Genomic DNA, 11,518 nt, shown 5'->3' with positions numbered 1-11,518 from the left:
ATATCAATCTACTAATATTGTGCTTGATTTAATCTTGTATTGTTTTGTTCATTAATGCACTATGAATGATAGGCTATACCATATATATCCCATCTAACTTAGATGTGTAGTACACTGTAGTATCTAGGTTTATGTAAATACACTCTGATATTTGCATAACAAAACTGCCTAATGCCACATTTCTCTGAAGGTTTCTCCATCGTTAAGTGATGCATATCTGTACTTTAAAGATAGGTAAGCCTAGAGAAATCTATGAGCTTCTCATAGATTGACTACAGCATCTGCACATGGCCTAGCCCAAAGTGAAGTGTTGGAGAAGTATGCTGTACCAGGGAGGTTAAAGTGGGTGGGGAGTAAATATTTTTGAATAACAGTGTAATATGCTGCAGTAGTGTACCACACTGCTTCACAGTGTTGTCAGGGAAGTTAATTAAGATAATATTTGTGAAGTGCTTAGAATAGTACCTGGTATATCTATTATCTATCTATCTATCTATCTATCTATCTATCATCTATATGTTTCCTCATCTTTCCTTAGTCAGTAAAAATTGAAGTCTTGTACAATTCTCTCAACTATATTTTATTTATTTATTTATTTATTTATTTTTAAGGTTTTATAGTTTATTAATCCTCACGAAAAAGTCGCATAATCACCGCAGATAAAGTCATTGCAGAATCTTTACTCCTTTGGCTTTTTGCCAGCACCAACATTGGCCTTCGCAGTCCCCCTGACTTTCTTCATTCTGTTCTTGCGTTCCTTTTGCTGTTTTCTTGAGGTCTTCTTCTTTTCATACAGGCCATGTCTTGCCAGTCTATGTTTGGGTTCATTTTTCTTTGCATAATCCAAGGAATCATAAATCATGCCAAAGCCAGTAGTCTTGCCACCTCCAAAATGGGTTCTAAATCCAAACACAAAGATGACATCTGGTGTGGTCTTGTACATTTTGGCTAATTTTTCTCGAATATCTGTCTTAGGTACTGTTGCTTTCCCAGGGTGAAGAACGTCAATGACTATTTGTTTCCGCTGAAGCAGTCGGTTGGTCATGAACTTCCTGGTCCGGATAGTTACTGTGTCATTCATGGTGGTGGTAGACGTTCAGACTCAACTATCTTTTAAATGTGTCAACTATACTGCTGTAGCTATAAGAAGGCTCCCTGTAGATTTCTCATGGCTAGCCTGTCTTTAAAGTACAGTCAGGTATCACTTAATGATGGTGACACTTGAGAAAGTGGGAACGGCCAATTTTGTTGTGTGAACATCAGAGTGTACTTACACAAACCTAGATATTATAGTCTACTACCATCTATGTATATGGGGTATACATGTTATAGCCTATTGTTCCTAGAGCCGTAATGAACAAAACAACATGTGATTAGGCAATCAAGAGATGCAGTAATTACAAGATGTATGGGGCTGCTGATGGCATAACATGGCATATAGTTTCATAATAAATTTTGTATTTTATAAGTAGAAGGAGTGCACTCTAACAAATTGATAAAAGTATGGCATGGTAAATACATAAACTAGTAAAGTAACCATTTATTATTATTATCAATTATTGTATACTCTACATGATTGCATGTGCTGTATATATCTTTACATGGTGGGCAGTGCTGAAGGTGTGTTCACACCAGCATCAGCACAAAGACCTAAGGAAGGAGTTGTGCTATGAAATTATTATGGCTATTATATCACTAGGTGATAGGAATTTTTAAGCTCTTTTGTTGAACATATGGGAACACTATCCTGTATGTGGTTGGAAGTTGACTGAAATGTCATCATGTGGTGAATGACTGACTGTGTTTGGCCTGAAAGAACAATCAAGGCTTGCTGTAGGAGAAAATGCCCGTTTATTGAGGAATAGCTCTGCATATTTATAGAGCTAGGGGTGGTTTGACAGTTGGCATGGGGTGCTTTTTGATTGGTGGGTAAGGATCAGGTGAGCCAGCAGAGCTAGTCTGATTGGTGGGTAAGGATCAGGTGAGCCAGCAGGGCTAGTCTGATTGGTGGGTAAGGATCATGTGAGCCAGCAGGGCTCACCATTGGACGGCTCTTCTTGGGGGTGGGGAAGTTAGTCTTTGGAGCCAGGGCGACTCCCAACATGGCCCATTTCTTCTCCTGTGCTGTGCAACTCACTGCTGCAATTCAGAATGTGATTCTTGGCTTAAGGACTTCAATCATTTCCACTTACTATTAAGTAAAAACTAATTAGTACTTGACATGTCACATAAACATCAAGCTGCCACGACAGTCCATGCTCCTTTTGTCTCCCTGATGCATCCTACAGGCAGTTGGGTTCTGTCCTGTCTGGATTTTGCAGTGAAAGTGAGGACCATTCTGCACCTGGAAGTTTCATTGCAATTCTCCATGCACATAAACCTGGAACTCTTAGGTCGTTTGGAAGGCAGGGGGAAGCTTGATGAGTCTGATAATATTAGTTCTTTTCAAAAGATGATGAAAGCTGGTGAGAAAGAGATGTTTCTGTAGCTGGCTAAACTAAAGCTCACTTTTCCCCATGTCCTTGTATGTCTGGGGAGAGTGAGGAAATAATGGATAAGGAATGGCAATGAAAATTCCCTAGGAAAGAATTCAAGAGGAAAAATGAGGAGAGTTTTTAGAAAAAGAAAAGGCAGAAAGAAAAGAGAAAGGAAAAAAGAGAAAACTGTTTGCAATCTGGAAGACAGAACCTTTGTTACAAAAGGAACTACTCTGGCTTCTTTGAAGAAAGTTCCTGCTCAGGTTTCTATTCTGTTTATGTAAGTAAAGGATGCAACTGTTGTGGGGATGGGGAGATTTAGTCCTGATTGGTTGGTTGCAGCTCACAGTTCATTGGTCAGGCCCAGGGTGCAAAAACATATTTTCTAGGGCCTATTTATCTTGGTAGTTGAAACAGGAACATGCCCCAGCAAGCACTGCAAAGTTCAGTTTGTGGTTCTTCCAGGAACATAGTGTTTGTGTGTGATCCCACAGTTAACAAATGGCTATTAGGCTTCCTTCTGAATTTAGGCCCATGAGCCACTTGGGATGCTTCTTGGAGATTCAGCTTTACTTAAAGTTCACAAGAAAAAAAGAGTGGAGGTTTAAGTGTGGTAAAAATTATGTGGCACAGAATCCACAGTCTATGGATTGAGGAATTCTAAATCTTGTGTCTTTGCTGTGAGAAATGTTAGGAAAATTCTCTTTGTATAAGTTATCTATTGCTGCATAACAAAAGACCACATGGCTTAGTGGCTTAAAATAACAAGGTATGTTGTTTCTCACAGTTTTGTAGTTGTCTGGGTGATTCTTATGGTCTTTTTTTGAGTTTATTCATGTAACTGCAGGTGAAGTGAAGACCAGAGATTAGGCTCAGATGGGATGGTTGGGTGGCTCTTTCCATGTAGTCTTTTTTCCTCAAGGAGGCTACAAAATATTCCAAGAAACATGCTTCAACAAGTAAGCCTGGCTTCAGCCATTGCAAGCATGAGTCATTTTTTTTCTGATGTTTCATTGGCCCAAGAGGGTCACATGGACAAGTCCAGAATCAGAGTAGGAGGGCCTCACAGAGTGTGGACGCTGGAGATTTGATGCATTGGGTGGGTGGAGGGGTCATTAATACATCAACCTGCCCCATCCTGTGTGAATCCAGTGAAGGAGTCATGAATTTGGAACGTTCTGTTTGCAGAAAATACAGTTTTTAAAGACTGCTCTTGTAGGAGAATTTGGTTTTTCTTAATATCTGGACAGAGAAGATTAGTTATCTGTAATCATGGTACCAAAGAGTGAAGGAAGTTTCACATTCAGAGCCAAGTGGTGCTAGCACAGTGAGATACAATGCCAAGAGGTCAAAGAAAGTGTCTGGAGGTAGCATGAGATAGAAGGTTTATTAAAAATGCTGTAGGGAAGGCTTTAGTTGTAGCTCAGTGATAGAGCCCTTGCCTAGCATTGGTGAGGCCATTGGGTTCAATCCTTAGCATCACATAAAAATAAAGAAAGAAAAAAAATGCTACAGGGAAGGCTGAGTGGTTAGACAGATAGCCCTTCTGTCTTTCACAGTTTCCTTGCCAAGTAATACCTCCATCCCTCCCAATGTTACTTTAGAAAAAATAGTGTTTCCGTTCCTCAGGGTGCCGTATCCAGTAGTAGCCAGTCAGATGAGTGATGCCCACTCTCTCTACAGTGCCCTCAATTCTGCACCATTACCAAAGGGAGGGAAGTTTTGTAAGTTAGGCTGCAGAGGCTGTGACATCATTAGCTTAACTTGCTCTGTCCTATTCTATGATCAGCGTGGCATGTTTGTAAGAAAGCACCTTTTCTATGGATAACACTAACTTGCCCCGAGAGAAAGAAAGTGTCCTTTGAGATAATATTTCTCTGGACATCGGGCACAGACTTACTATCATCATTGTTCCCTTAACTTATCCACGTTCTTGGGAACAGAGAGGGGCATTTTAGGGACATGCTTTTTGTTGTTGTTGTTATTGTTTATCTGATGTTTGTGTTTACTGTGATGACACAGGTAGTACAGACCAAGAGTCTGAAGACCTTGGCTCTTTGTCTTGGCTTAGAAAAACTTAAAGTAGCCAAAAAGATAATCAAACAGAAATGAATTAAGCCAACCTGGGAACCTCATCAAGTCCTGCCTCTATTGTTTCTCTTGTATATCAGGTTGTAAAAAAGAAAAATAAATTCTAATTTGTTTAATTTTTCTGCATTTTATTTATCTATAGGAATGCCTTTTGCATTCTCTTAGTTCACTTTGTGTTGCTATAACAGAATGTCTAATTTTGAGTAAAATATAAATAATATATAAATATTACTCAAAATATATAAATATATTTGGCTCAAAGTTCCTCACAGCACAGCACCACTGTCCTGGACAGGGCCCTCTTGGCTACAACAAAGCAGAGAAGCAAATAGGAAGCATGTGAGATGGCCTCACTTTGTAACAACGGCTCTCCTGGGAACTAATCCACCCCTGTAGATCCTCACACAGTCTCGACCTGCATTAATCTCTTCTGAAGGTGGAGCCTCCATGACCTAATTATATGCTCTACCACCTGTCAGCATTGCCACACTAGGGATCAAATTTTTCATACATGATTTTTCGTCGGTTTGTGGGAGCAAGTATCATGCAAATCATAGTATGTTAATTTCTCCTTTTTTTTTTTTTTTAAAAAAAAGCATTTTGTTTTAGGAGTAGGGCATGAATTGGGAGTAAAAATTGTGCTCTTCTTTGTTTCCTTCATTGAAGTGTTGAGGATGTGATGTTTGCGGGCCTTCTCTGGGCAGTGGAGGAAAAACATGTTATGCTTTGCATGAACTATAGGGACTGCTTACATATACCTGGGAAGTCTTTTTTTTTTTTTCCAGATTGCAGAAAACTACTTTATTTATCTGAACAAAATGTCAAATTTTACATTTATATAACCATTGGCAAAGCATGAAGTGGTCCTCCTTCACAAATGTGCATGGCATAGATCAGACAAGACCTTTGGTTCCTACAGGATAAGACTGTTTCTCATCACTGTGCTTTCTCACACCCCCTGTTTTCTGACCACCACAGTTTATTTTGGAAGACCATTGAATCCACACATGGAGACAGCAACTGTCCATCCTTCCTCCTACAACCAGGGATTCCTTCTCCCAAAGGCTTTAATGGTAGCCTCTAGCCTGTTCCAACTTCCTTAACATGCCCATCTTATCCTTTGGATACTTGCCTTGGCATTATCTTCCTCTGGTTTTCCATGGGTCTCACCTTCCCCCTCCACACTTCTGTTCTCTGAGTTCACTCATGGCTCTGAAAAGCAACATCTACCACACCTAAATTACCTTTGGTTGTGGAACATGTGGACCATGCCTTTAGATATGGAGGCACACTGAATATTATGGCCTCTTCCACCCTGAAACTTGCAATTTCCCTCCACAGTAAAGAGAGGGTTATGTCCATCTTTATGTGGCACAGGACATTCATCCAGTAAATGCAAAACACATTTAAAAATCTTTACACATTGTGAGATGCAACAGAGATACACAAAAGTACCCCAAACATCTAGGCACAGACAGAAAAGCAAACCATCATGAAGCAGCCTCTGCAGATACCACCTGGGCAAACACTGGAATCCACTCCTCCCTGCAGAAGATCCCAGGTGCACTTCCTAGCCACAGGAACTCCTAAATGCTGTCCTGCATACTTGCCCAAATGAAACATTTAAAGTTCCAGGCTTTTTGTCTTTATAATAACCATATTAATTAAGGGATGCATGTTATAAGAGGGTAGTGAAATACTCATTTGGAAAAAGATTGGAGATGATGCAGTGTGGAAAATAGGCTAAGTCATGTATTTATCAGTTTTTTTGTTGCATAGCAAAAACTCTTCCCTCTCATGCACATAGGTCCCTAGATGGACTGGAGTTCAGAGGGTCTGCTCTGGCTTTGGCTGTGTCTTTAGGCTGCAGTCCTGGTTGAAAGGCAGTGGCCAACTGGGTCAGTTTTCTCTCATGGAGCTCTGAGCTAAGCAGGAGGAACAGTCAATTTCCACATGTCCACATGTCTCTGTACTTGTCATGTCCATTAACATCCATTTTCTGGACTGAGTCCCAGGACCAGGCCCAAAGGCAACCAAGCTGAGGAGGGTGCTCTGTTTTCTAGAGATATATGTTGCAGCGTCACATGGCTAAGGGCAAGGGAGACAATTGTCCACTTATCCTCCCACACATTTAGAGAAACATGTCTCCTCTGATTAGGCGATGATCTGCACACAGACTCCGGCAAAGACTGGATTTCACTCTGACAAGTAGCTGGCTAAACTAAAGCTCACTTTTCTCCGTTTCCTTGTATGTCTGGGGAACCATAACTCCAAAGAAGAGGTCCTCTAAGTGATGATGGCTTCCCTTTTTAGGGCCTCAGCTTCCTTCCCTATGAAAATGAAAGTCATGGTACAGCAGAGTCCTTTCCAGGCCACGTTCTGGGCTTCACTAATGGCTCAGTTATTCATGATGGGGAAGTCCATCTTTATGCCCTCCCCAATAATCATGAAATAGGTCAACACCAGAATCACAGTCAAATCCTTGAGTGGGTGTGTGTGCATAAGGGGAGGGATGTTATGGAGAAAACTCAAGAGAAATAACAGGGCGGGGCTGGGAAATAGTAGTATCAAGAGAAGGATGACACTAGTATAATAGTAGTGTCAGGCGAAGGAAGGTGCAGGATAGGGTGTGGTGTGGTGGCAATGTGAGGTGGCATGATTTTCCAGAAGGGAGGATCCTTTCTTTCTCAGGCCCTCTGCCCCTGAATCATTTTTACCACCATAGTCCTACTCAAACCCAAAGTTCCAGCACCCTGTTGCACAGGAACAACAAAGGGTGTGGAAACTCATCCTTAATAATTAGCTGGCTTTAAGTTTTATAATTAGATGCCTTGGCCATCCACTCTAAACACACCATGCTGAGCTATGAAGTATCCTTGTGATCTCTCAATCATCTGAATCCACAGGCTTGTTAGTGCAGATGGTGGCTGGCAGTCTCAGGGCTGAGGCAGACTACTACTTATTCAGACTTAAAAAAAGTGTCAAGAATAACATAAAGAGCTGCCTTACATCCTGAATTCAATTATCCAACTGTTAAAATTTTGCTACATTTGCTTTCTCTTCCTAATGAGCATTACATATATATTGTGTAATTTATGTATATATGCTTTCTGGAATCATCTAAGAGCAAGTTGCAGACTTGATTCTTGCCGTGGTTTGAATGTGTCTCCCAAAGGCCCATATGTTTGACTTGGTGGCCAGCCAGTGGCATTATTGGGAGATGGTAGAATCTTTAAGAGATGGGAGTCTAGTGGGAGGTCTTCAGGTTACTGGGGCCATACTCTCAAAGGGAATTGGCAACTCATCCCTTCCTCTCTCTCTTTTGCTTTCATTGGATGCTCCCACTATGATGTGCTGTTTTACCACAGGCCTAAAAACAACAGAGTCAAGCAAATATGGACTGAAACCTCTGAAACCAAAGCCAAGATAAACCTTTCCTCCTTGTAAGTTGATTATCTCTGGCAGTTTAGCACAGTAATGCAAAGGTGACTAACATAATATTTCATCCTCAGTTGCTCTCATGTGTGTGTCCTAAGAACAAGGACATTCTCTTATACAAGCTCAGTACAATGATCTATGACATTAGCACACTTTTGTCTAATCTAGAATCTATAAATTCACCAATGTCATTTAGTTGTCAGACCTCCTTGGTCTCTTTTAATTCAGAACAATTCCTTAGTCTTTCTTGTCTTTACAATCTTGTCATTTTTGAAGAGTACAGGCCAATAATTTTGTAGAATGTCCTCAGTTGGATTTTGTCAATGACTCAGGTTATGCATTTTTTGGCAGGGAAATTATAGAAGTGGTATTGGATCCTTAATAATGGAAAGAAAGTATAAGTTTGTCCTATTTCTGAAAGATGTTAACTTTGATCTCCAGGTTCAGATGGTATCTACCAGATTTCTTCAATATAAAGTTATTATTTTTCCATTTGTAATTAATATTTCATGGGGAAGTTCCTTGGAAATATGTTTATTTCCTACTTATTAAGCTTTCATTTACTATCTTTAGCATACAATGATAATTCTTGCCTGAATCAATTATTATGACTGTTGTCAAATTATGTTTCTAGCTTCATTGCTTTTGTCTATATTTATTATTTGTTCATTCTAGTGTAAGAAAAACTCTTGTGCATGTGAGAGAGTATGTATGTATGTATGTATGTATGTATGTATGTATCTATTGTTCATCTCTCTAACCACCTGACTCATAATTTCTTACTTTATTCAGTAAATTATAATCTGTTATCACTACTTGTTCTAACGTTTAAATTTTCTCAGAGTTGGCTAGTGGGACATCCTTTTAGCTGTTTCTGGGTCCTGCTGATAGGTCCTTCACATTCTTTGAGTCTTATCTTTACTTGTTGATATAACAAGATGTTCCAGATTCAGATTACACTTTCCTTGACTCAGCCCTAGAATCAGAGGAATTCAGGGCAGATTTAGAAACCAGTATCTAGGTCAAATGGTGGTCCATTCTCAGATTTCCAGGAAATCTCCATAACGCTTTCCATATTGGCTGCACCAAATTGCAGTCCCACCAGCAGTGTATGAGTGTACCTTTTCCCCCACATCCTCGCCAACATTTATTGTTGTTTGTCTTCATAATAGCTGCCACTCTGACTGGAGTGAGATGATATCTTAGAGTAGTTTTGATTTGCATTTCTCTAATTGTTAGAGATGAAGAGCATTTTTTCATATATTTGTTGATTGATTGTATATTCTCTTCTGAGAAGTGTCTGTTCAGGTCCTTGGCCCATTTGTTGATTGGGTTATTTGTTTTTTTGGTAAATTAGTGCTCTGTCTGATGTGTGAGGGGTAACCTAATCCCACATGATGAAGATTAGGGCCTACTTTTTCTTCTATTAGACGCAGAGTCTCTGGTTTAATTCTTATGTCCTTGATCCACTTTGAGTTGAAGACACGAATTGGGTGTCAACATACTTTATATAGAGAGATATGAAAAATTGTGCTCTATACATGTAAAAAGAATTGTAATGCATTCCACTGTCATGTATTTAAAAAAATAAAATCAATTAAAAAAAAAGAAAAGAAAAAAGAAACCAGTATCTGAGTGCAAAATTGCTCATCACTATTGAAAGGCCATCATGCCTAGGTTAGTGGTTCTTAACTCAAGGCGATTTTGCTTCCCAGGGGACATTTTCAGTGGTTATAACTTGAAGGAGGCAGATGATGGAGGAATATAATGGGCAGAGGTCAGCGATTTCACCAAAAAAATCCTGCAATGCACAGAACATTTCCCCAAACAAAGCATTATAAGACTCAAAATGTTAGTGAGATGGAGATTGAAGTACCTTGTTTTAGACCTTCTCAGTTGGACAGAATTAGGAAATACATACAAATACACCCATGTGTTCATATTTAGTTTTAAAATTGTCATTCTCTATATTGAAAACTATGAGTTTTGTTGACACCAATTCTAACACAATAAAATTTACTTTAGTCCTTTTATTTCTATAGCCCAGAGTACATTCTTTGACAGCTATAAACCTGGATCCTATTATCATCAGTATCTGTACTTATTTTTCTCAATATTAAAATCTACAGAAAGTGAAACATTACTCTAGAGCAATGTTTTCCAATTTATTTTCATGGAACAATGTTTCTAAAGGTTGCTGATATGTGTTATTCCCTTCTTCCCCAAAATAATGGACATTAGGATCAAGGTCATCTGTGAGAGTTTGGAGAGAATTAATCAGGTTCCTTATTGTAGATATTTTAGGTGTTTTAATGACTATTCTAATGTGCACTGGAATCTCCAAGAGAAAGCTTTTGCATACAGAATAGTTTCAACATATTTATTCAAGAAATTTTTAAAACTTTAATTAGGAGCATATATTAACTCATAAAGTCTCATTTGTGGTGCATGCAGCATTTTGTGAAATCCTATTTTAGATCTTTCTCATTCTGAAAGGAATTGTTCTGGATTTTTTAATGAATATAAAGAGTCTTGTACTTTTGAGGAAACTCAATGTTGAAAAATAGCTGTAGAGCAAATTTCTCTCATAATAATAAGACACCCTTGTTTGTTAAAAGACTGTATATGCATATGATTATATGTATGTGGTTGCATCTGTAATTGTGTATACAAGTGTGTAATTGTGTAATTCTGCATGCATGATTTTTTGTGAGATTTTGCATGTATATGTATGTGTGTGGTTATGTGTGTATATGTGTGATTGTGTGTGATTTCATGTATCTGTATTATTATGTATGGTTTTGTGCAGTTATGTGTGTGTGTGTGTGTGTGTGTGTGTGCATGCACATGTTTGTGTGGCTGCATGTGTATTTGCACCCAGAAAAATGGCCAGGTACCAGTCCCTGCCCAGGAGTCTAAGAGGTGCTCCCCTTGGTCTCCTGATGAGCCTTGCTCTCCCTAGCCCCAGGCAGTTCCTTCTTTCCCTGGAGCTTCTGTCTCATTGTCTTTCACTAGGGGCTCTTGGTTATACTGTAATTTTTCTTAATATTATTAGGAGCACAACAGCACTGTGGCTTTGTTCTAGAGTAGCACCACATTAAAGATAGGCTTAGTTCACCACATTTGTTTCCTAGTAGGGACATGCCCTGCTCCAAGATACCCTCTTTTCCTGAAGTACCCAGGCCCAGAAAATGTTTTTTTTTTTTTTTGTTACCCTTTTCATTCCTGTGACCAAAATTCCTGACAAGAACAACTTAGAGAAGGAAAAGTTGCTCATGGTATTTGAGGTCTCAATCCATAGATAGCTGGCTCCATTCCTCTGGGCCCCAAAGTGAAGCAGAACATCATGGGTGAAGGGCCGAGTGGAGGAAAACTACCAGCTCATGGCGGGGTTGGGAAATTTTAGAACAGGTGAGGGAAGAGTCTGCAGGGAAGATTCACCCTTCCAGGGCATTCCCCCAGCCCCCATCTCCTTCAGCCATGAACCACCTGCCTACAGTCACCTCCCAGAC

General features: G+C 39.5%; 1 protein-coding gene across 1 annotated transcript; it reads right to left on the bottom strand.

Moving 5' to 3' along the window:
* Positions 1–603: 603 nt before the first annotated feature.
* Positions 604–1,099, bottom strand: LOC101955417 (small ribosomal subunit protein eS24). The gene has a single exon (XM_040274674.2). It carries the CDS (start codon positions 1,079–1,081, stop codon positions 680–682), a length of 402 nt encoding a protein of 133 aa, XP_040130608.2. The 5' UTR covers positions 1,082–1,099; the 3' UTR covers positions 604–679.
* Positions 1,100–11,518: the final 10,419 nt, after the last annotated feature.

Source organism: Ictidomys tridecemlineatus, chromosome 5 (genome assembly GCF_052094955.1).
Source record: "Ictidomys tridecemlineatus isolate mIctTri1 chromosome 5, mIctTri1.hap1, whole genome shotgun sequence".
NCBI lineage: Eukaryota > Metazoa > Chordata > Mammalia > Rodentia > Sciuridae > Ictidomys > Ictidomys tridecemlineatus.
This window is presented reverse-complemented; position numbering and strand designations above follow the sequence as displayed.